At 38.3% G+C, this 26,101-nt stretch overlaps 2 protein-coding genes and 1 long non-coding RNA gene across 5 annotated transcripts in view; 1 reads left to right on the plus strand and 2 right to left on the minus strand.

Moving 5' to 3' along the window:
* Window positions 1–800: 800 nt before the first annotated feature.
* LOC137772481 (uncharacterized) lies at window positions 801–15,648 on the minus strand. Its single transcript, XR_011075481.1, has 4 exons — window positions 15,522–15,648; window positions 10,793–10,923; window positions 2,358–2,675; window positions 801–915 (listed from the first exon to the last, which is right to left on the minus strand). It is a non-coding gene; the product is annotated as an uncharacterized lncRNA (long non-coding RNA).
* A 547-nt stretch (window positions 15,649–16,195) lies between these two features.
* FAR1 (fatty acyl-CoA reductase 1) overlaps window positions 16,196–26,101 on the plus strand; it is a 77,625-nt gene continuing 67,719 nt past the window's right edge. For 2 of the 3 annotated variants that reach the window (XM_068554516.1, XM_068554514.1), the window contains exons 1-2: window positions 16,261–16,352; window positions 18,083–18,180. The gene's annotated coding sequence lies outside the window, so the exon portion shown is untranslated. Of the gene's footprint in view, window positions 16,353–18,082; window positions 18,181–26,101 lie in introns of all 3 variants that reach the window. The other variant, XM_068554517.1, reaches the window with a different exon arrangement.
* On the minus strand, window positions 16,239–16,853 carry LOC137772228 (uncharacterized). The gene has a single exon (XM_068556101.1). The coding sequence runs from the start codon at window positions 16,851–16,853 to the stop codon at window positions 16,239–16,241; it is 615 nt and encodes a 204-aa protein (XP_068412202.1).

Here is a 26,101-nt window from a genome sequence, read left to right on the forward strand (position 1 = left end):
GCCAAATTCTATGAAATGTACATTTCCAGTTTTACTGCAAACTGCCAAATTGCTTTTCTAAACGCAACGTACTAATCTGCAAGCAGTTTATGAAAGAGTTCCTGTTTCTTCACGTCCTTTCTTAAACTTTATATTATCAGACTTCATACCTGCCAGTCTGTGGATTGATCTGTCCCCTCAGGGATCAGATTCCTGCTCTATCTCATTAGAGGAGGAACTGCCACTCTCACCTTAGCACAAGACTTTTGACCATTTAATGTCCCTGAAAATAAGATTATTCCACAGAAATAAAAGTTTCATTAGTGGGCCAGTAATTAAATGTGGATTTAATACTTTCTTTTCTGATCCCTATAATCACATAACGTTAAGACATTGTCCCAGGAGCCCATTAAGCACTACTACCTACTACTTGGCACATAAGTAAGCCTTCAATAAATATTTTGTGAATGAACAGAAGGAGATGTCACTACATAGCCATGTACAAATACAACTGGGCATCTCTCTTGATCCCTCTCTTTTTGTTGCTTCCCTGACATGAATTACCAGGTCCCGTCAGTTCTACTTCTGAGATATCTTTTGTGGCCCTGTCTTATGGATTCCCACTACCATTGCCCAAGTTATGGCCATCTAAATCTCCTCTCTTCCTTTCTCATTCTTCCATCCCCAAACTGAAAATGCGTGGGTTAGTCTCTCATGTTTATGTGACATTCTACATGCTCATCTTCTGCCTGGAAAATACTCACCTGACAATATTCTTACTTATCCTTCGGAATTCAAGTCAAATATTACCTCCTCTGTGAAGACTTTCTTGACTCTTGGGCAGTTTCTCCTCTGTGCTCCCACAGACGTTCTAGTGACTCTTCTCATTGGACTTACATTCTATTGTGTTCATCTTTTTTGCTATCTTGACCAATGCTGTCCAATAGAAATATAATACAAGCCACATGTAATTTTTCTAGTAGCCACATTAAAAAGTGTAAAGAGAAACAGATGAAAAGAATTTAAATAGTTTAATTTAACCTGATACATCCCAAATACTATCATTTCAACATGTAACAAATGTAACATTTATTAATGAGGTATTTTATTTTTTGGTACTAAGTCTTCAAAATTCTGTGTGTTTTTTATACTTATAACATATTCCACTCCAGACCGGCCACATTTCAGGTACTCAATAGCCACATGTGGTTAATGGCTCCTGTACTGAAAGACTAGTGTGACGTTCAAAAGGAATCATATCTTGTTAATTTTTGTATTCCCAGGTGTTCGACTTGTCAGAAATACCTAACAAATGCTTGCTAAATGAATTAATGAATAAATGAACAATGATAAAAATAGCTAGTGCTGATTGCATGTGAAAGGCACTGTGGTAAGCAATATACATAACTTCATTCCTTTCCCTACCAGCAAATGCTTAGTTGGTATTCAATGGCTACTTAACAGTCATTAAGTAATTAGTCTTGGGAAAGCCACTTGTTTGTTAAGAACTCAGTTTTCCTACTTGTGAAAGACAGAGGGGATGGGCCAAGTGAGTCTTAGACCAGTTCTGAAATAGTGTGGATATAAATAAATGCAGAGCATTTAGAGTGGAGTCATGAAAACAATGAATGATCAGATAAATTTTAGGAGACAATGTTGCACAGTGGAAGGGCACAGGCTTTGGAATTAGGCACACCTGGTTAGAATTCCCAGCTCCACTACTCAGTTATGTGTTCTTAGGCAAAGAAATTAAATTTCCCAGTCTTCCACTTCTTCCCTGTAAAATGGAGACAATAATACCTACCTGTTGTGGGGTTCGGAAATAATATCTATAAAGTGTTTGGCATATTAGTATATCTTTAAAAAACAGAAGACATTATTATTGGTTCTGAGAAGTCTTTCATTCTATTTTTTCCCCCTTAGGATTTAACAATCGTAAAGGTAAGCCTTTAGATAGGGCTTACCATGTGCCGGAAACTGTGATAAAAAGCTTAAAAATATTAACTCATTCAGCTTGATAGCACCCCTGTGAGGCAAGTGCTATTACTGTCATTTCCATTTTACCCCCAGGGAACTGAGGCATAGAGGGTACGTAACTTGCCCAGGGTCCCACACATAGTAAGTGGTAGTGCTTGGATTCTACACCCAGGTGTTCAGTGCCAGAGTCAGGACTCTTAATCACTGCTCTATTCTTCTCAAGCCAACCACTGACTAATTTATTAGAAAAAACCTACAATTGGCTGCTGTAATAAATATCATAACAGAGTAGTTCAATGGCTTTTTTATGGAGAACCTAATCTGCGCACTGTTCTCTGATCTGGAGAATAAGTGATTAGGAACTGAGTTAAACATAAGTTTTATTTCCTTAAGAGTCATACCTGTGTATACACTGAGTTTTGTTTTACACATAGGTGTGGTTTGCTGTCTGAGGTTCTCCCAGTTCAGGTGCTTTGTTTCAACTGTTTCTGGGAAGAGGCCTTTCCCTAGAAGCTCAAGGGTGAGCTGATACTGGTCTCGGAGACTTCAGGCACAGTTCTCAAAAAGCACCACCCAGAGAGCAGGACATAGGGGAGTCAGTCTGTGGCTTACACCTTGGACACGCTGTGATGTTCTAATACAGATGCTGAGCTAGTGATTCCCACTTCTGGGCATCTGCAGCAGCTCGGTTCTGACTCATGTGCAAAGAGAGTAAATCCCTGAAAAAGAAAGAAAAAGAAAAAAAGAATAATCTCCAGGTCTCAGGGTCCTACTGAGTTACTACTGCCCCCAAAGTGAGCTCCAAACAATGACAATGCCACCCACAAAAGAAGGGCAAATGACCACCAAATCAGTTGTGGGAAGAAACTGACCAGCAAGATGGTTACTTCTTTCCATAGTGACACTTGGAAAAAAGACAGCAGATGGTATTTAAAGAAATGTTACAAATACTGTTCCTCTTCCTCCCAATACCTGTGAGTCAGGTAACACCAGAACACTGTTAGCAATAAACAGGGTCTGGAGGAGACACTTGAGAATGTAGGGAAGGCAAAATTTTACCTCTACCTTCTTAGGGGTTTTCAGCTGGGCCTGAGAATTAAACTGACATAAGACAGGAGAAATGTATACAAATTTATATGTTTTACGTGACACGGGGGCTCTGATAAGAAAACGAAGATGCAGAGAAATGGCAAAACCTACAGGCTTTTACATTAGGTTGAACAAAGAGAGGAAATTGTGGGAAAGTAACTAAATTATATGGGGAGGTTAAAGGAAGATAAGAATTAACAGTTCTGTTTATACAGGATTCTCTCAGCTTTGATTCCCCATTGAAGAAAGTTTCTTTCTCCTGGTATAGGAAGGGTATCTTTCACATGGGAGATTTTATCTCCTGTTTTCAGGAAGAAATGGGGAGATTAGAAGGCCATTTTGGCATCTGCTATTCTTTCAAGTGCCTTTAGTTCAAAATAATCCCTATGTCACAGTAGCATATTTTGGGGTGGTATATTCTGCCACTTTTTATTCCTCCCCTCTGAAACTTCACCCCAAAGATTCATAGTGCAGAATCTGAGCTGGCAGATTATTCTGTTTCTCCTCGAATTAGTCTTGAGAATAGGTCAGTTTATTTGAACAGTTGTGTCTTAGTTCAGGAGGCAGTGGTGCAGGTGAGAGCAGTAGCTCATCTAAGTTAGATCTCTATATGATGTGAACAATCACGCATTTAGTGAGGGGTATTTTTTAATGGAAACAAAAGAAAAACAAATATTAATAGTTAGAAATCTAGTTTCTGAGTCCAGAGGACAGCAGGTAAGAAGATTTCTAGACTTAAGCTTAGAAGCATCTTTAGATGGTGGAATGAGGATAGCAGTTTGTAATTTGACAAATTTCCTGGTTTGAAGTTTGAATGTTTCTGGTTATGGCATTGGGTATTCTGGTGAATTTTCTGAGTGGCCCACACAGCAGCAGGCATGAAGGTTGTTTATATATGTTTTATTGTGGTGATTTTTCTGAAGTTTATATCAAGTCATCTAGCTTTAGCTTGTAGGGCTTGGGGAAAAGGGCAGTTTTAGTTCTTAGTGATTTCAAGTCAGAAGAGTGGGAGAAAAATTGGAAATGGTAACTTGGAGAGTTGTAGCCATATATTTTAGGAAGTTAAAAGAATTCAGGATCCAGACCAGTTTATAAGTAGATAACAAAACCTCAAAGACAGTGAACACAGCTAGAATCTAGTAATCACAAGAGTGTGTTATAGTTTTTCACTGAAACATAATTTTCTCTCTAGAGTCAACCCCATTTTTACTAAATATAATTACAGTAAGACTTTTTTTGTAAAGTCTTGTTAAACTTGGCATGATTATTTACATAAGTGCAGCAAGAATGATTTATCATATAGGTTCTTTATAAGTCTGCTTTGTTAGAACTTTTAATAAGGAATCTTAGATTGAACCTTTAAAAGTCTTTCAAGGATAAGAAGCCATGTCAAGAATTCACCAACAGACTTTGCCTACAGCACCCATATATTTGGGTGAATTCCTCTCTTCCTGAGGTACCCAATATATCTGAAGGTTCTTGGGCCTGCCAGGAAGTGACCTTCCTTACTCAGCTGTAGGGCTGGGAACCCTGTAAGCAAGGTATCAGGGTGGTATTTCAAGGGACTTTATAAGCACTGACTTCATAAAGTCAACTTCAGTTTCTTAAATCTGTCTAGTTAATTGAGTATATGTACATCACTGTCAAATATGACATTACAATCAAAGTCTTGATAATATAACCAATGTTTCCAATTGTGTTCTGTTATAAAGAGAAGAAATTCGTATTGAATCTGTGTAAATAACTGTATTCCCATGAATAAGAATATTTCTTAAGAATTTCCAAATTCTCAGCGGATACGAAGAGAGAAAAAGATCAATGTTTTAATTTTTGTTTACAAAGGTATAATTGCTGTAAGTTAATAGACAGCTTAAGAAAAAGAGAAATGGGGTCTTCTTAAATCTGGAAAACCAACAATGCTTTAAACAAGTTATAAAATTATAATTATCCTCATTGGTTCATTCAGTCCCATGTAATTACTTTTTGTTTGCTTGATCTTGAGTTAGCAGTTTTATGAATCAAACAGTTTTTCCATTAGAATTCTAGAAATAGTTATCCAGTTTAGTGGTATGATCTTAGAGTTATCAGAAACCTATATTCTAGAGTATTTCTCAGGGTCCTTTTCATGAATCTCCTTGAAGATGAAGCATTTTCCCTTGTAGATGATTGTAAAAGCTTTCCAAGAAGAATCAAGAGTGAAACAATAACTGTCTGTGAATGACAAAAGACTTCAAAATAGCCATGGTTAAAGATCTGGTGAGAGTTCACTATTTAAAGAAATGATACAATTATAAGGGACAGTTGGTTATTTCTGTGACATGCAATGTTTCAAAATAATAATTGGGTTTATGATTGCTTATACAGATAATAAGGGCACTGACAAATTTCTAGGAACTTTGTAAAATTTTTGAAATATTAGTAACATATGCCCATACAAATATAACCTTAACAAAGTTAATCAGCAATTTGACAATGTTTTCTATGTAATTTAATACATCAAATAAGCTAATTAGTTTAATCTCTCTCTCTCTCTCTCTCTTTTTTAAAGGAGAGAGAACAAATCTTTTGAGATCTTCCAGGGGCCATCTGGAAAATCCCAAAGTTAGTTCAAGGTCAAAAAGTCTTCATTTTGAATTTGATTTGGGGAAGTTTAGCAAAATTGTCAAAAGGTTTAAAACACTTGATTAAGTAAGTATCACAGGTCACAGAAAAACAGATACTTAGTTACCCATCTAATTAAGGTTGACAACTGAAAGATTTTAAAGATAAATTAAAAAATTACATAATTGTAAAATAAAAACCGCTCAGCTTCTTTAATACTGAAGACTCAGTTTTTGTAAGTAATCAAAGACCTGATAAAGACAATGCGAAGCATAGGAAATTATTTTGATAAGACACAAAATCTTTGTTTCCTTGACAGATTATATGAAAGGTAAAGAAAAAAACCTTTTATAATCTCTTATTAAAAGCAGACCAAATGGAGCATAACCTTTAAAAACTGTACAAAAAAATTAAAAATTAAAAAAAAGCAGACAATCTAATAAACTTTGTCATGTTAACAGAGAGAAAATTAAACTCTAGTTTTGTATCAGTACATTATTGCGCTCATTTAAAGAAGTCTTATAAGTAAATGCATTTAATTTTAGCCAGCTTTGACCTTGCAACAAAAAATTTCTGTTCTACAAACCTTCTGTAATTTTCTATATCCATTTTGATTTTGTCCTGTTCCTTTTCTCTTTCTCAATCTGGAACATTCAGTCATTTTACTTTAGGACAAAAATTACTTTTTTTATTTTTTAACAGAAACACATCCTACATTCCTTATATGCTCTTCATAATAAGAATACACCTCATTCTCCACCTATACTTTGCTTACAAAGTTGTTTTCCTTTGCTGTTATTGTTTTTAGTAGTTTTATTTTTATATATTGATTATAAATTGTAGGCAGGCAATTATAAACTGTCATATATTAGCATTCTTAGTAGATTTGCAAATTTATGAATACAGGCATACCTCAATGATATTGTAGGTTCAGTTTCAGACCAATACAATAAAGTAAATAACACAATAAAGCAAGTCCACAAATTTTTTGAGTTCACAATGCATATAAAAGTTATGTTTACACTATACTGTAGACTGTTAAGTGTGCAATAGCATTATGTCTAAAACAATGGACATGCCTTAATTAAGAATACTTTATTGCTAAAAAATGCTAACCATCACCTGAGTCTTCAGCAAGTCATAACCTTTTTACTGGTGGAGGGTTTGAAATATTGTGAGAATTACCAAAATGTGACAAAGAAACACTAAGTAAGCAAATCCTGTTGGAAAAGTGGTGCTGATAACAAAGTATTATGAAAAAGACTGATAGATTGATTAAAATTTGCTATAGCTGGGAATGTCAAAAAAGAAAAAAAAAAAGGAAAAGAAAAAAAAAGGAAAATAAAAGTGGTGCTGATAGACTTGTTCAATGTGGGGTTGCCACAAACTTTCAGTTTGTAAAAAACACAATATTGGGACTTCCCTGGTGGTCCAGGGGTTAAGACTCTGTGCTTCCACTGCAGGGAGCGGGGGTTCAATCCCTGGTCGGGGAACTAGGATCCTGCATGCTGTGCGGTGGTCAAAAATAAAAAAACACCCCTCCCACACACAATCCAATATCTGTGAAGTGTAATAAAATGAGATATACCTGTACATTATTATAAAAATTTATAATTTTTAGAGACATATGTACAATTTTTTAATGTGGCAAAAATATGTGTAGTTAACAGACCACCAAATATCTTTTTTCTCTTTGTAAAAATTAAGAAGCCAAAAGTAGATAAACTTATGTTTAGCAATTAATGTTTTAGTGTACTATCTCATTTAGAAATGATCTAGATATTCAATGAATAGCCATAATTTAACATAACTTAAGGCCTCAAGTTTCAAAAAAGATTTTGGAAACTATTTTTAAGTAGATGTAACACTTTGTTATGTTAATGTTGTTAATGAAACAAAGCCAGGATAATCTTAAATTATTTTTCTTGTAGATAAATCAGGCAAATATTTTTTAAAAATCACAGAAATACTACCAAATGTAAAATAAATAGCTAGTGGGAAGCAGCCGCATAGCACAGGGAGATCAGCTCGGTGCTTTGTGACAACCTAGAGGGATGGGATAGCGAGGGTGGGAGGGAGACGCAAGAGGGAGGAGATATGGGGATATATGTATGTGTATAGCTGATTCACTTTTTTATAAAGCAGAAACTAACACACCACTGTAAAGCAATTATACTCGAATAAAGATGTTAAAAAAAAAAAAAGAATAGATATGAAACTGATAACACTGGTTGACTCAGGGAATAGAACTAAAAGGCTGAGGACAGAAATGAAAGTTAAACTTTTCACATATACCCTTCGAATCTTATGAATTTTGAACTGTGTAATGGTGTTAAATATTTTTAAGGTTATTTTTTGTTTGTTTGTTTTGCTTTTGTTTTGTTTTTTTTGGTTGCACCAGGTCTTGGTTGCAGCAGGCGGGCTCCTTAGTCATGGCTCGCCTGTTCCTTAGTTGTGGCATGTGAACTCTTAGTTACGGCATGCGTGTGGGATCTAGTTCCCTGACCAGGGATCAAACCTGGGTCCCCTGCACTGCGAGCTCGGAGTCTTGACCACTGCACCACCAGGGAAGTCCCAATATTTTTAAGTTTTAACACTGAAAAAAATCTTTTAACTCACGAATTCCAATTCTAGGAACTAATTCTATAATGTATTTACACATGTTCCATATGTACAAAGATATTCACTGCAGTATATTATATAATGGCCAAAGACTGGAGACATCCTAAATGTTCGCTAATAGAGGAGGGCTTAATAAATTACAGTACAGTCATACAAAGAGTTGCATGCGTTGATTAAAAAGAATAAGGAAAAAATAACTTGGTAGCACTATGTGGGCTGATAGAGAATAATCTTAAACAGTTTTGAATGAAAAAAGACTGTATGTAGTCTGTATTATCTGCTTATGGTATGCTTGCATATACATAGACTATTTATGGAAGAGTATACAAGAAATTGCTAATCTTGGTTGACAGGGAGGGGTACTGAGTGGTTGGAGGACAGATGTGGGAACACAATTTTCTTTTCACTGTATATCCCTTCGTAGCTTATGAATATTTTACCATATGGCAAATACAACCTAATCAACAAAAAATGTTTAAGCACATTATGTTCAAAACTAGGGGAGTGTCTGGGGGACGTTCCTGGTGGTGCAGTGGTTAAGAATCCGCCTGTCAGTGCAGGGGACACGGGTTCGAGCCCTGGTACAGGAAGATCCCACATGCCACGGAGCAACTAAGGCCATGTGCCACAACTATTGAGCCTGCGTGCTACAACTACTGAAGACTGCGGGCCTAGAGCCCGTGCTCTGCAACAAAGAGTAGCCCCCACTCGCCGCAACTAGAGAAAGCCCGTGTGCAGCAACGAAGACCCAACACAGCCAAAAATAAATAAAATAAAATAAAAAATTAAAAAAAAAAAACCCCACAGAAGTGGGACTTCCCTGGTGGTCCAGTGGTTAAGACTCCACACTCCCAATGCAGGGGGGCCGGGTTCGATCTCTGGTCAGGGAACTAGATCCCACATGCTGCAACTAAAAGAGCCCTCATGCCGCAACGAAGATCCCACGTGCCGCAACGAAGATCCCTCATGCCACAACTAAGACCCGGCACAGCCAAATAAATAAATAAATAAACATCACACACACAAAAAATCACAGAAGCAAAGAACCTAGAAGTTAAAACATGACTTTCTCCAACTTTTTTAATGTACTGCTGTGTTTAACATACATCAAGCAATTTATTTGTACTATACGTCCTGATTTTAAATTGAGTTTAAAATTTTACAATCTTAAACATCTAGTAGAGATAACATAAGTTCATTTGACTAGTAAACCCAAATAGAATAAGTGCTATGTCTTCATTACATTTAATGTTGACAACTCTGAAGACATGACTTAAACAAGCTTTTATCCCAGATCCTGTGAAATTAAGGAACATTTGGGTTAGTTTCTATATTTCTGAGAGTTTTAGGAATACTTTTTATAAGCATTTATTTTTTTAAACCAATTAAATAGAACTCCTTCACAGAGTAATTTTGGCAATATCATCCAGAGGTAGAAAAATATTACATATATACATAGACATATAGAGACATATACAAAAGAGATCTTACAGTTTTCATTTTAAACCTTAGCCATGAGTTAGGTATAAATATAGAAACACAAAATTTACTAACTTATACAAGAGTTATCTTTGTCTTATTAATTTTTTCCTTTCAATTTGACCTTCCCATAGGTAACAATAGGATAATTGTATAGGGTGAGAGCTCTCTAAAAACTCCTTTTAGATCTAAAAGTCCAAATATTCAAGAGCATACCTATTTTAATTATGACTCAAAACCAATAAGCCTTTTATGGTTTAGCCACAGACATGAGAGGCATCCCCAAAGAGAGTACAAAAGATGCAGCCCCCCCAAGATCCAGAAAGTTCACTCCCAGAGTTAGCCTAAGAATGCAAAGAGCTTTACTGTCACAGGCAGTAAGAATAGTGTTTGTGAAACTGGTGTCTCTTGTTTCCTACAGGAACTTGAAATGTCTCCAGCTATAGACCAGCTAATTTGTGGCATTGGGTGGGTGACATTAGGATAAGGGCTCCCTGGCACTATGAAGACAACAAAGGTAAGACAACAAAGGCTCCTTATGGACTGGACTCTCTCAAGACAAACTGGAATCTCGCTTAGGACACACTTCTCTGAGAGGTGGCAAGGTTGGACAAAGAGAATGCTGCTTGTCATTTTGTGCCTTGATTTCCAGCCTGTTTGGCTGGTTACCTGACTCAAGCCAATACTTGTACTGTACAGTCCAGCTGCTGGAGACCAGAGAGAATATTTTACCTGGTCACAAAGCCAAGCTGTGAAGATGTGAAACAAGATGAATGGAGCAGCTCATTTTATGATTTTCCTCCTTATGACAAACACCACTAAAGACAGAGACAAAGAAACAAAGACTAGGAGGCTGTGGGTTATAACCAATGGGTACCCAGAACCAAATACAAAGGTCACAACTCAAAGAACTAATTTTACAAACTTTTTCTCCTGCCAAGCTACATTTAGAAAGGGAAAAAGATGAGGAGAGACTTTTATTATTCTTGCTTTGGTTGGGCCATGCAGGCAGAGATCTAAGGGATTGATGTGTAAGAATTCTTACCTTCTGCTGGCTTTTTGTCAGCTGTCCCAGGATCTCTCAGTGTCCCAACCATTGAAATCCCAACCTCACAACCAGAAACCGTAGAGGAGGCAAAATTTTACCTCTATCTTCTTAAGGTTTTTTGGCTGGGCCTGAGAATTAAATTGGCATAAAACAGATTAACAGTAGAATTGTATACACATTTATGTTAAATGAAGACTCAAAGAAATGGCAAAATCTACAGGCTTTTATACTAGGTTGAACAAATAAAGGCAATTGTGATAAAGTAAATTATATGGGGAGGCTAAAGGAAGATACGACTTATTTTAACAAAAAGTCTATGTATACAGGATACTAGGCTTTGATTTGCCACTGAAGAATGTTTCTTTTCTTCTGGTATAAGAAGAGCATCCTTCACATGGGAGCTTTTATCTCCTGTTTTCAGGAAGAAAAGGGGAGCTTAGAAGGCTCTTCTTGCATCTGCTGTTTCTTTAGTGACTTTAGCTCAAAATAATCCTTATGCTAAAGTGGCATATTTTGGGGTGGCATATTCTGCCACTCTTCAAGAACCAGAAAGTCAGTGGTCAGGACACAAGGAATATTTTAGAAGAGCCAAGAACATAGCAGCTCCATTTTTGTTCCACGTAGATTAAAGCTGTTGAATAACAGGGTCAGATGATTCGCCTCCACGTGAAAACCAAACTTATTTCACAGATCTCTAAAACACTCAGAACAGATACTGGGCATTAAATTTCACCCTCCTTTTAGAGATGAGGAAATGAAGCCACAGAAACCTGTGTGTACTCATTCAGACTGACAATTGATATATTAGCAGAAATGTTAGAAACCTGGTAGAATTTTTTTGTTTGCTTTTTAATAACAAGCTTTAAAAATATGTTTAAAGCAGACCAATTCTGGACGTCATAATTGAATACAGGGCAAGGTAGGGATCACCAAATGAATTGCAGAGGGTAACTGTGCTCACTAGAAATTTGGTTCTCTTGAGAAAAGCTGCCTGAAACCCTTTCTATGCTGTGCTCAGCCTATGCTACGAAAGTGAGCATCTCTGATGCACTCTAGATAGCTGTAATGGGTTCTTCACTGCAACTACAAAGTTGTGTTCCCTTTAGTTTTGTCAAAAGAAGTAGTTTCTTTTAAATAGTTCACACTCTCTTTTGTCATGAAATCTGTAAAGATGAAGCATGGTGAAAATAATTATTAACACCATGAGTTCCATGAGAGACATACGTAAGATTCTGTGCTACTCATTGTGGGGAACACAAAGATGTATGAGAAGGCAAAGTGACCAGATCTTGTTTTGGAGGAGGCAAATGTGGCATAGTAAAAAGATTATGGAATTTGCCTTCAAATAGACCTAGATTTCAATCCCACTTCGGCCACCTAACAGCTGTGTGACTTTGGGCAAATTACTTGTCTCATTGAACCTCAATTTTCTCTTCTACAAAATTCAGATGAATAGATGAACATTTGCACAGGGTTGTTGTAAAGATGGAGTGAAGAACCTCAACAGAACTATGTTTAATGAGACGTTGACAGAACAATATATCATATGAGTTAGAAAATGATACATGCCATGAGAAAAGTATTTCCTCAGAGCAGGTACTGTTTGCATAAAAAAATTAATGCTTGACCTTACTTGACTTTGGTTTTTAAAGAAGTTATGGAAGTCTGAGGGAATGCATAAATAGCTATAACTAGTTTATGAGTAACATATGTGGTTTTTTTTTTTCACTGTATTTTATTTTTACAAGAGATAAATAGACTGACACCAAGCATTGTACATGGATGACCACAACAAAAGCAACAATGATTGCAATTACCAAACATGAAACACACTCATACTATGTCATAATATTGACATTCAGTCCAGTAATCCTCCACTGTAACAGCTCCTTTACTTTGCAGTGAAAATTGATTTGTATATTCTTTGCCTCTGAGTCCTTGTTGGATTTTTTTTTTTTTAAATTCAGACAGAAAGTCACAAAAATTATACTCATCCTCATCAGTTCACTCAGTCCCATGTAATTAATTTTTTTTTCATCTTGATCTTTTGTTAGCACTTTTATGAGTTCTTCAGTTTTTCATTAGAGTTCTGAAAATTCAGTTCTGCTTATTCATTCAGTTCAGCAGTACAGTCAGTTACCAGAAACCTGTACTTGTCAGAGTCTTTTCCATGAATTTCTTAAAGATGAAACCCTTTTATAGGAACATATTTGCAATAGCAACATATGTGTTTTTGGTGTCTATTCCTATTTATTTTCTCAGTAATATATGGTATCCTTAGGCTGTAAACTATAGTAATACATTTTTGGCTTGGTATAATTTACCTTCATTTACAGAACTGTGTTTCTGTAGCAAGAATCAAAAGTATATACAGGTGTTCCATATGTGAATAAAATTACAATGTAGTAGATTCCAATATATGGCAGCCCAATTTTCGGGGCTCTTGTTGAAAAGAGATGGGAAAAGCATTTGAATGAATTATTACTTTTTTTTGGTATTACTATATTTTAAGTGTTAGACTCTGGGCAAAATCCTTCATTACCTTTTGTGAAGACTATTAGTCACTTTTTATAGATATATGACTTGGAATTCACTTAAAAATGGTGGTGCACTACAAGGGACATGAGCCACACAACATGCCCATGAGACTGTACCATCTTGGATAGTAAACCGTTGTTTTAATTTTAAGTCCTCTTCCAGAATGCATGCTGCCCATCTGTGGGGGGGGTCTCTGCTGGAGGGACATGTTACATACACATCGACTTGAATCAAATGAATGCCTTTAAGCCTGCAACCCTAAAGTTATTTTTGAAAGTCATAATGTATTCATTAAGCAATTACTTAATTTCTTCACGTTTTTCTCCGAACTAAGTATTAATTTATATATTTATATATAGCTATTGTATTGTTATATTTACATATAACTATTTTTAAAAAATCAAGCTTTGCACAAAAATTTAAAAATTTGTAATGAAAGTACTCTCCAGAAATAGTGCCTAATTGCTTATGGTATGGTGACAAACCTTAGCAGTGGTTAACTTAGCTCTGTGTCTTCTAAGATGCCCCTAAATTCCCTAGGCTGGGTTAGATCCTTTTTATATATATTCTCTCATCCTGCATTATACTGGAATTATCTGTTTAGGTCTGTCTCCCTGTTACACCCTATGCTCTGTGGGAAATACTGTCTTACCTAACTTTATGTGCCTAGTTCAGGGACAAGTACTTTAAACAAAGGTATTTATCTGAAATGAACAACTTAATGACTGAATTAATAAACACGAATCCTGTAATCTTTAACTTGTTTTGTTGCTGATGCCCTTCCACAGGCTAGCATTTGGCCCATAGTTCTTACGGCTATTTTGGGAAGAATATTACTCACCTATAGCTAAGAAGTGTTTCATCTGACCCTGGATATTTCAGAATTTTGCTAATGGACTGGGTTTTAGACACACACACATCTTGCCTAGCCTAGGGAAATGACTCATCCCTGAGGGTAGGCAGCTGTATTAGTTTTGTGTTCTGTGCCCTCCGTCAGGAATGACTGTACCGGTAGCCTCAGTAACCGTAGGTTCCACATCTGTGAATTCAAATAACTGTGGATTGAAAATATTCAGAAAAAAAATTCTAGAAAAGTTCCAAAAAGCAAAAGGTTGAATTTGCTATTTGTCAGCAACTATTTACCCAGCATTTACATTGTATTTACAACTACTTACATAGCATTTACATTGTATTAGGTATTATAAGTTACCTAGAGATGATTTAAAGAATGTGGGAGGATGTGCACAGTGGTTATGTTAGCAGTGGTTAACTTAATTTTGCATCTTCTAAGAAGATGCCCCTAAATTCCCTAGGCTGGGTAAGATCCTGTTTATATGTATTCCCTCATCCTGCATTATAGTGGAATTATCTGTTTATGTCTGTGTCCTTATTATATCCTGTGCTCTGTGGAAAATACTATCTTACCTAACTTTATATGCCAAGTTCAGAAACAAAGATTCTTCACCATCTTACATAAGGAACATGAATATCTGTGGATTTTGATATTTGTGGGGGTGGGGTGGGGTGGGGAGAGTGTGTCCTGGAGCCAATTCCCCACAGATACAGAGGGTGACTGCACTTGGTACTGGACTGCGAGCTCCTCCAAGGCAGAAGCCACGGTCTTCAAAACAAAGTAAAGTACGCAGCTCCGTAAACTTCTGTAGTTCCCAATTGGGTGCAGCACCACGGGTGCTTTAGTTCTAGTAACAGTGTCAGGCACTGAAACAAGCTCTAAATCCTCAGAGAAAAATCATTCTGAACCATCTTAGCTCATCCTTAAAGCACCAACCTGTGAATGTTATTCACCGTGCCAGGAGCTTTCACTCACTTTAAATTCTCACAGTCCTTTTTTTCTTCCTCTGGTTTCTAGTTTTTGAATGCTAGCTAGCTAAATCCTAGTGGGATTGTTTATACCGTGGGTGCCCCTGGAGCCTAAGGTTATGGTAATATTAGAGTTTTTCTCACAATCCTTTTATCATTTAAAAAATTGAGATATTATACATCAAGTGCGTTGAGTGAACTAATCTTAAGTGTACAACTCGGTGAAGTTGTACCTAGGCAGACACCACCTCGGTAACTACCACCCAGATCAAGAGACAGAACGCTCCGAGCTTCCGTGAGGTTCCCTTGTGCCCTTTCCATTTCCCCTCCTCCCCCGCGAGATAACCATTATTCTAATTTCTCTCACCATGGATAAATTTTGTATGAAATTACTCTGGAAGCAGTGTTAAGTGGAAATATTTGACCCACAGTCCTGCGGGGCTGGACGAGACGCACGCTCGGCTCCCTCTCTATAGGGCACCCCGCGGAGGCGCCAGGGGACCACAGAGCCACGGCTCCGCTCTCACCGACCGAAACCAGCCCCGCCAAGAGGCGCGTCGGGCCTCACGAAGACAGTGGGGGAGCACACCACAATGGCTGCCAGCGGTCACCCGCGGCTGCCTCGCCGCATCCTCCCCACCTTTCCAGCGGGCGTCGCTCCTAAACGACGGGCAGCCCGGGCGTGTCCCTGGAGGCGACCCGCTGGAACACGAGCTGCCGGCGGGGGCGCTCGTGAGCTCGGGATGTGGGGTGCGCGCCCATTGGATGAACTTTCCCCGCGAGCTGGCCGGGCGCAGAGCCCACCTCCCGGCCCTCTCTCCGCCCTCCCATTGGCCGTTCGCGTCCCACCCGCGCCCGCTCTCGTCCTCCTCCCGCCCGGATAGAAACGGGGTTGAGGGGGTGGGAGGCCGAAGCCAGGAGGAGGGTGAGCGGTCCTCCTAGTAAGGGGGCGCGAGAGAGCCAATCAGGACAAGACGTGGAAAAGAGGCGCCGCGTCAGCCAGTCACATTCCGAGGTCCGGGTCGGGGTCGGCTGACGCGAGCGCGGACCGCAGCCAATGGGCGTGCCACCACTCGTCCGCTCTTCAGCGGCCGGTCGCGGGCGGTGGAGGAGCGAGTGAAGGGAGCGCGACGGCGACGCCGACAGAGACCTCGCTGGACTGCCGGGAGGAAAGCGAGGCCCGAGCCTCTGCGTCTAGGTGAGAGGCGGGGACGCCGGGCGGGAGAGGCGGGCTGTGGGTCCCTCCTCGCCTGGACGGGGCCGCGGCTCTGGGAGCCGGGGAGGCAGGCCTGGCCGAGGCGGGGGCTACACCCGCTGCCCCGCCCCCGCCCACCGCTGCGTAGAGCGGGGGGCACCCGCTTCTGCCCGGATGGTCTATGCGAGGCTTGGCGGGGCCACCGCCCTCTGGAGAGCCGGGACTGAGAGCGGTGCCATAGGGAGGGGCCTGGTTTGCAGACGCGGAGCCTGGGGGCGCCGCCTGGGGCGGAGAGACCGCGTAGAGGTGGCGAAGGTGGGGCGGGGTAGTTAACGGAGGAGCAGGTTTGTGCGCCTGAGGGTGGCAGTGAAAGGAGGCCTGTGATGGAAGGATTCTGGGTCTGGGGACGAAGAAAGTGATGGGAATAGGGTGATGCTCAGAAAAGGGTGCCCGGGGAGAAGGTGCGGAGCCGGGGCGTGTGGTTGGCCTCTTGGAAGTAGGCATTGATTGAGACTGGGGGGAAATCAGCTGGGAGTGAAGGGAGGACAGGCTTGGGACACGTGAATCTGGAGTAAGAGGCACTTACTAAAGCCGGAAGGTGACCGAGAGGCAAAGGTTTTAGGTGAGGTGTAGATGGAGGCTGTTTGACTAGAAGGCGTTAGGTGGCCAGTTAGGAGAAAGTATACAAGGAGCAAACGAGGTAGGTTTATGTATGGTAACTGAAGGGTGTGGATCTTTTATGAGTAAGTCAGCAAGAATAACTGTCGGTTTTGTCAGGTAGGAGTCAGTCAGCCACGTCCATAGGTTCATTCACTACTCATCGATGGCCAAACTCTCAGACTTGTTAACTCTCACTGCTGAGGTTGATTGTCCTCCCTCCCCGACCCTCCTCCTTCCTCCCCAACCCTTCTCCCACCCGTGTGACAGTTCATCTCATTGTTTTGCCTCAGCAGCGCACGAACTCATCTTCTCACAAGCCATGGCACAAATATTGTTTGCTTTTGATTGGATGGCAGTGAGGAATCGATTAATTCTTATATCAAAAAAAAGTAGAATATGTTTGTTTAAAGACAACATCAGAGGATACTTTCCGAAAACTGCAATACAGGGGAGTTTCTCAACAGTCATGTGTAATATAGCATAAAAATGATGCAAGATCTCTTACAGTAACACAAGTAAGAGTGAACATAAGTACAATTCTGTTACTCTATAAGAATGAAGCATTTTGATGTAGAATTTGATTATGCATCATGCTTGTTGGGAAATTTTTCAGCCTTGGGAAGAGTTTTATAGCTAAATAGGTTCAAAGTTCTTTTCACTTAGAGGAAAGAAAAACATGGTGTCACTGCTACTACCTTTCTGTTTAAAGCTTTGGAAGTTTTATTTGTGGGGTATGGGCAGAGGTTGGGGGCAGAGAAAAGATAGTAGAAAAGAAAATGGTCCATTACTACATTTTCATTGGATTTAAACAGGAGGAGGTGATACAACTGAGGTATAATTTCTGCCTGAGGATAGGACAAAAGGATTGTGAAGAGTTAAGTGCTTCTTTACCAACATGAAATAGTACAGTGTTAAGGACAAAACCCAAAGAGGGCATTTGTCATATAGGATGTTTCCTTATTAACCAAATCAACAAAGCATTATGGGTAATGGACCATTCTTTAGGATGTAGAAATAGTTTTGTGGAAGTAATTTCTTGGTAATGCTATTCACTGATCACATTTTACTCTTAGTATAACAGAGTACCTAAGTGCTGAGGTGCTGAGGCGACTTGGAGCAGAGAAGTAATCTGAGTGGTGTGGAGTTAATCAGGGAAAGTTTCCTGGAAGAGGTGAGTGTTGAGCCATCTTTTGAACTAGGAGTTGGGACATGGGTTATTGCAAGATAAGAGGATGGCATTCCAGTAGTATGGACATGTTATAAGCAACTGTGGACAAGAGTGACAAATTAAAAATGGTTTTTAAGGAGGATTGAAGATTTGAATGAAGATTTTTTTTAAATAAATTTATTTATTTTATTTATTTATTTTTGGCTGAGTTGGGTCTTCGTTGCTGCGCGCAGACTTTCTCTAGTTGCGGTGCGCTGGGGTTACTCTTCTTTGTGATGCTTGGGCTTCTCATTGCGGTGGCTTCTCTTGTTGTGGAGCACCGGCTGTAGGTGTGCAGGCTTCAGCAGTTGTGGCATGCGGGCTCTAGAGCGCAGGCTCAGTAGTTGTGGCGTACGGGCGTAGTTGCTCCACAGCATGTGGGATCTTCCCGGACCAGGTTTTGAACCCGTGTCCCCTGCATTGGCAGGTGGATTCTTAACCACTGCACCACCAGGGAAGCCCATGAATGAAGATGTAAAGGTGTAGAAACCAACTAAGTTTGTTGTTATAGCTTAGTTGATAAATGATGGTTTTGTATGGTGGCTAGGAGAGAAAAATTAGAATAGTTGATGATGGATTGGAGATAAGTAGTGAAGAGTACAAAAATGTTTTTTGATAGTTATGATAAGAGGAATATGGTGAAAGTAAATTGGGTTGTTGAGAGGTAGATTTGGTGTTCAACTGTATATAATAGTAAGTATTTTTGATTCCTGTACTAGATTATGTTGATAATAATAGCAAAATTTATTGGGTGCTACTTTGTGCCAGAAACTGTTTTGAGCTTTCCAAGCATCATCTTCCTTTGATTATCCCTACTTTATAGGTGAGAAAACTGAGGTTCAGAGAGATTTAATTTAACCAAGGTAACACAACTAGTAAGTGGCAGGTCAGGGTTGGCAAAGTCAGTAAGTAAACGTGAATTGAGCATCTGCTTCATGCCAGGCATTGTGTTATTAAGTGCTAGGGATTCAAGGTTGACAAGCAAATTCAAGGTCAGGCCTGAGCCATGTTTTAGAGATTGTCAGGAGTTAACAGAAGAGAACCAGTGAAGAAATAGAAAAAGATTAATTGGAGAGACTTTTGTAGACACTGAGGAATATACTGTTTAGGGAAACTTAGTATAGAGTTTTAAGAAAGAGGAAGTGATCAGCAGCAAAATATGTAGCTGAGAGACTCAGAAGAACAGAGATTGAGAAGAAACCATTGAGTTAAGTAACGAAAAACATAGTGTGAATTTGGTCTCAAGAAAGCCAAAATGAAGATACTAACATACAGGCTGGTAGTTAATTGTGTTTAGTGGCAAGTGCTCTATACAGATTTAAAGTTTGGTATGATCACAATTATGGTCAAATTCATAGGAAAGATGTTGGTATGTCCCTTTGTAATATTTTAGTTATTGGCTGGTAAAATCATGGGTAGTTTAAAAATGCTGGTACTTTTTGTATTTTTCCAAGTTTAAAAAAAAGCATTGTTATTTTTATCATTAGTGGGGAAAAATCATTCAACTAAAATGAACTAATAGAGAGGGAATATATGGGTGGTCTAGTCTGTACTATGTTTGGGGTGGGAGAGAAGATGGTCTTATTTCAGTGTCTACTGCATATGAGCCACTTTGCTAGGCACAATCCCATCTTGGCAATGACTTGTTATTGTCGGAAACAACCTGAAACTACATTTGCTTAATCTGAGGGATCAGGTTACTAAAGCACCGTGAATCATGGAGATATGGTCTTGGCTTTTCTGAACATTGTTTAATAAATGAATTTAAGGTTAAAAAAACCAAACCAGTCGTACATTGAATCATTTTAACTGTGTCTTTTTGGCGTTATACCCTTCTCTCCTCCCACACGTAGGTTTATAGTTCCTCTCTTCAGTGGGTTTGTATTGGGCTTAGAGTCTCAGTTCAGTAAGGCAACATGAAAGTGCTGAGTTTACATATAACAAATTTAACTTAAACACTTAAAATTCGTCATTGTTTTCAGTTCCCAATTTGAAGAAGAAAAGAGATAAATTTCAAGAAAATAAGCTTTTCTTATCAAATAATTATTCCAAAGCAAATTAGTAGTATTTGCCCTAGGGCTAGTACAGATTTATTCCAATCTTATAAGTCAAGAATGGGACGTAGTTTTTAGTTTTAATTTCATTTGGTCCATAGGAATTGTGGAAGGAAACTTAATATTTCATCTAGGCACTGTACTGTGTTCCTTAAATAAATTATTACATTTAATTCTCAGGCAGTTCTCTAAGGTGGATATCTTATTTTATGAAGAGAATGAGATTCAGAGAAATTAGTAACTTTCCAAAGGCCAGAGAGCTAAGTGGCAGAGCTGGAGATTCAAATTTGCTTTCTCTGACTCCAGAGCTCATGCATATGAGATGTATGGCAAGAAGGACTTGTTTATTAATACATACAACTGAAAAAAATGCCACATAGCCTTAGGTATTTAGTAACTATTCGTTACTTTAGAAGATGGGACTCTTGCTCTGTGTGTTTGTGCCTGTGACACGGGGTATTAAATGATAGTGATTTTTGTGTCTTATAGGGTGCGTTATATTTTATTGCTTTAGAGGTGTGTGTTTTCACATTTTAATATTTTTTGAAATGAAGATTTTACAGTGTCTATATTTTTTTAAAAATGTTTACAAAATGGATACTATGTCTTAAAGTCAAATGTGTCTCAGAATTAAGGAAGTGTGGTATGTGCATATAGTATTCATGTATATCTGTCTTAGCAGTTTGTTTGCATTTTCTTCCCAGCCTCCTCCCTTTACTTAGCGTATTGCTTTTTTTTTTAGTATGGTAGAATACAGAATTGAAGTGTATATTAATAATAAAATAGTCATTCTCTTTAGGTAGTGAATATTATGGTGTAGGAGAAAATTTTTTATGTAGAAAATTCACATTGCACTGTGAATGAGCAGATCTGAATTTTAATTTTAGTTTTGTTAGCAACTTGATGTGTAACTTGAGGCAAGTCACTTCCCCTCTCTGAGCTTTAGTTTCCTCATCTGTAGAATAGAGTGGGGAGGGGAACTTTTAGACCTGTCTAGCTTAAAGAAACTGTATGCCTTCTTTCTAATTAAAGATGTGGATGCCTTAGAGACCTTTCTTAAAATACTGTATTTGTTGCTTTTTACTTTTTTTTCTTTCTCTTCATCTCCCTGTCTTCCCTCCCTGCCCTTTTTTCCATGGATCCTTGAGGGTATTGTCAGATTCTTAATTTATTAGAGAGTATGAATTACTTTTTATATCCTCCATTTGTCAAGACAGGATATCTGAGAAAAGTAGGTAACCAGTAAGTAGTGAATGAATGAATGAATGAATATGTTTTATCTGGTTAATAAAAGAATTGTTTAAATAAAATACCATCAAAGAGTTGTTGAAGTTTCATTGAAGGATAGTACTGCTACCTTTCACATAAAGAATGAAATATGTTCAGCAAAGTAAGTATCTGCTCTCTACTGGGCAGATGTACAAAGAGGAAAGCTCCTGGACCCGTCTTTCAGAAGCTCTCTGTTCTAATAGGCGAGGCAGATGTCTTTAAACTTTGTATTACGGAAAATTACAAACATAAAAATACAGTAATATGCATATCACTAGCTTTAACATTTTTCAACTTGTGGTCAATCTTGTTTCATCTGTATCTCCACCCACTCCCCTCCCCCTTTTTAATTTTGAAGCAAGTCCCTAGACATTTTTACCCATTTTTACCATACAGCATGGTAAGTGCAACAATAGACATGCTAATCTAAGTGAAGTGGAAATTTCTTCATATAAATATATTTGAGACTTGTATTTTATACTGTTCTGAGCAAGAGAAATTAGATATAATAATCTACTGTAGGACAGGGATAAGTAGTTGGAGAGACTGAATATACATATATAAAACAGAATGTAGCAACGTAAGATCATATGTCAGTATTAGAGATTCTAAAAGGGAAATGACATTGGTGGAGTGTGTGTATGTATGTGTGTGTGTGTTTAAATTTTAACCGTTTGACAGTTTTAAGATTACTTTGAGAAATCTAGTCTAGATCATTCTTGTCCTTTGTGGAATTTTTGCCAAAAATGTTGGCATGGCAGTCACATGAGAAATCGTTCTTGAATGTAAGGAATTCTTACCACTATATCTTATTATTTTGGAGTATTGACTTAAAGACTTTGAACTATTAACTGAGAATTAAAATCTTAAAATATATCCCGTAATGCAGAGTCTTAGTCAAAGGTCATAAACTTCTTTGAGCATCTCAAAGCTTTGTGCTGTCTCTCCTCCTCAGAAAAAATATACCTATACACTTAGTTTTTCAAATAATTTCAGGAGGCTAGTAATAAGACTTTAAAAACCCATTCAGATATCTTTGAAGGTTTATAGATTCTGGTTTAATAATCCATTCTTTAATGTATAGGCAGATAGCATACTGCTAAAATCCAACTTAATATTTATTACTTTGTGCTCTTCACCTTTTACAAACAAGTGTTTTTTTTTTTAACTTTAAACAATTTTTATTACACAAAGGTTGTCACATAATTGGATATTGCTCTACTCTGTACACAATTATTCTTACTCTCCACAAAAAGGCTGCTTCTTAACTTCTCATCTGTTGATGGCAATCACTAAAATCCTGATTTTAACAGAATAGTAGTAAAAATGCCTCAGTGTTTTAAGTTGAAAGCAGTACATTGGTACATGGCTCTTATACTCATTTACCAGGAATGTACAAATGTCTTTATTCAAAACTACAAAATATATTGTCTGTAGGCATGGACAATGACAGCAGTAAACCATTCTATGTTGTCAACTGAAACCAGTAACTGATGGTTATAGTGATTTTCTTAAACATCAACCAGCCTTTTCTTCAGTCATCTCCTTCAACTGACCTCTCAAAGTTATTGGTGAGGAACGCTGCCTTGAGCTTCCTCTCACAGCTCATTAATGATGGTAAAGCACTATTCTAGGAATTAGGACATGCCACCTCCCATACCACCTCCCATTCCACCCATCCCGCCCATTCCAGGATCCTTCTCTTCTTTAGGAATTTCTGTGACTATGACTTCTGCTGTAGTTAGCAGAGAGGCCACTCCAGCAGCATCCAGTAATGCACTTCTTACACCCTTAGTTGGATCAGTGATTCCTTTTTCCACCATATTCACAAAATCTCCATGCATAGCATCATAACCAACTTCTGAAGAACTTTGCAGAATTTTCTCAACTATCAGTGATCCTTCGACACCTGCATTCTTAGCAATGGTCATTGCAGGAATTTTGAGTCAAACAAGTGTTTTTCGTTATTGAGTGAAATTATAAAATTCATTATGCAAATGCCTAATTTTTTAAAAGACCAATTCTTAATTGGATTCTTGGAGGAAAACAAGCTGTAGCCAGTTTGAATACGTAGGAATGATTTTTCCAAAGATTTTGGAATAAGTGTATGGAACTTTATATAATGGCTGCTATCCATCCTGAATTAAGATGAAGTAGAATATGACTTAAGAATGAATAAATACATAAATACCACTTTTTCAGAGGTAAAGGAGAAAACTTCTTTGACCTCTCTTGACCTTAAATAGTTAAGATCTATGGAGGAAAGGATCTGTTAAAAGTATTTTGAGGTTCACATTTGTGTTAAAACAACTCCTAGATATGATACACAGAGGCTTAGAAACATGTATTGGTCTGACAGAGGATTGATTCTCAGTAGAGTCCTGAGATCATAAGTGTTTATCGTCCATCTGCTTTGAAGGATGGTCCTAAATATATTTCTCAGAAGTATGGGTTTTTTTTTTTAACATCTTTATTGGAGTATAATTGCTTTACAATGGTGTGTTAGTTTCTGCTGTATAACAAAATGAATCAGCTATATGTATACATATATCCCCATATCCCCTCCCTCTTGCGTCTGCCTCCCACCCTCCCTATCCCACCCCTGTAGGTGGTCACAAAGCACTGAGCTGATCTCCCCTTGCGATGCACCTGCTTCCCACTAGCTATCTATTTTACATTTGGTAGTGTATATATGTCAGTGCTACTCTCTCACTTTGTCCCAGCTTACCCTTCCCCCTCCTCGTGTCCTCAAGTCCATTCTCTACATCTGCGTCTTTATTCCTGTCCTGCCCCTGGGTTCATCAGAACCATTTTTTTTTTTTTTTAAGATTCCATATATATGTGTTAGCATATGGTATTTGTTTTTCTCTTTTTGACTTACTTCATTCTGTATGACAGACTCTAGGTCCATCCACCTCACTACAAATAACTCAATTTCGTTTCTCTTTATGGCTGAGTAATATTCCATTGTATATATGTGCCACATCTTCTTTATCCATTCATCTGTCGATGGACACTTAGGTTGCTTCCATGTCCTGGCTATCGTAAATAGTGCCGCAGTGAACATTGTGGTACATGACTCTTTTTGAATTATGGTTTTCTCAGGGTATATGCCCAGGAGTGGGATTGCTGGGTCATATGGTAGTTCTGTTTTTAGTTTTTTAATGAACCTCCATACTGTTCTTCATAGTGGCTGTATCAGTTTACATTCCCACCAAGAGTGCAAGAGGGTTCCCTTTTCTCCACACCCTCTTCAGCATTTATTGTTTGTAGATTTTTTTTTGATGATGGCCATTCTGACTGGTGTGAGGGGAGAAGTATGGGGTTTTAAAAATTTGTGGATTGTACCTAAAATATAATCATAATAATGGTTATTAGCATAAGCAGAATCCTTAGGAGATAGGAACAGATCAGTTAGCTGCTAAATGGGACATTTGACTCTGCAGAGCAGAGCATAGGTTGTTTGAAGATCAGTGAATATTAGGTGTATGGCTTTAAAATGATAACCTTGTGACCCATTGGAGTTAATAATTTTCTGAGTATCTAATGTATTACTAGGAAATAACTTATTCTAATACACAGTAATACATAGACTTTGAGAGCCAGAAGAAGATTTATCCATCAGTGATTTAGCCTCCCCTTCAGTGAATTTTATGAATGATCAGAGCAGTTAATTGACTTGCCCAAGGTCAGGTGGTTAGTGGCAGTCCCAGCAGTGTAGTCTGTTGCTCTTATTTATCTTGGCTGTCTTTTCGTTCTGGATCTCAGTTTCTGGAGAAGGAAATATCTTGATACTTAGAGTTTTTAGCATTGTGACTTTGATTCTTAGTTGATAAATTGACTAAGAATTCCCTGGGCTTCTTAGATGCGTTAAGTCAGTTTCAGAGCTGGAAAAAGATTCTAAGAATCCACAAAGTCATCAAACACTTCCCTCCTGTTTTCTATACCTTTCTGTGCTTGACAGCATTTTGTTCGTTGCAAGCTGTACATAAGAACCTGGCAAGGTTTTAAAGCTAGACCAGGAAGATTTTTGAGAAGAGACTTTGTTATGGGATTCAGTTGTTTAAAGAGATTCCTGGAAGCTTCCTACTAGAAACTAGAGACTGGAGGGATCATTGACATTCAAGTTCAGAGAAGTTTGAATTACTTCCACGAAGGGCTCTGAGTCCAAGTCCTCATGCCACATTTGGTTGGTGTGGACCTGGTGACCAGGGAGAAGACCTGCCCCTGTAGCTGGGGTAAAGACCTTTAGAACAGTGACCCTCCAGCTCTTTTAATCCCGGCCCTTTAGCTGGGTCATTCTTTAGCTCAATAATTCCCACTTTCTAGTGGAATAATAACTAAATTGTCAAGGTATAAGCATTTTGGTGGGGAGAGGGACTTTCTTCAGCAGTTAGGGAAATGGACGGTTCCTATTTGAATCGCAAAAAATATACTTATCTTAAAGTCTAGACTAGTTAGAAAACTGTAGGTCTCAAATTCTAGTGATGGAATTATATAACACATTCTGCTGGTTTAGTAAAACAACTAAAGTGTTAATAATGAAGCTCAACTTAATTAGA

This window comes from Eschrichtius robustus, chromosome 11 (genome assembly GCF_028021215.1).
Source record: "Eschrichtius robustus isolate mEscRob2 chromosome 11, mEscRob2.pri, whole genome shotgun sequence".
In the NCBI taxonomy this organism is placed as follows: domain Eukaryota; kingdom Metazoa; phylum Chordata; class Mammalia; order Artiodactyla; family Eschrichtiidae; genus Eschrichtius; species Eschrichtius robustus.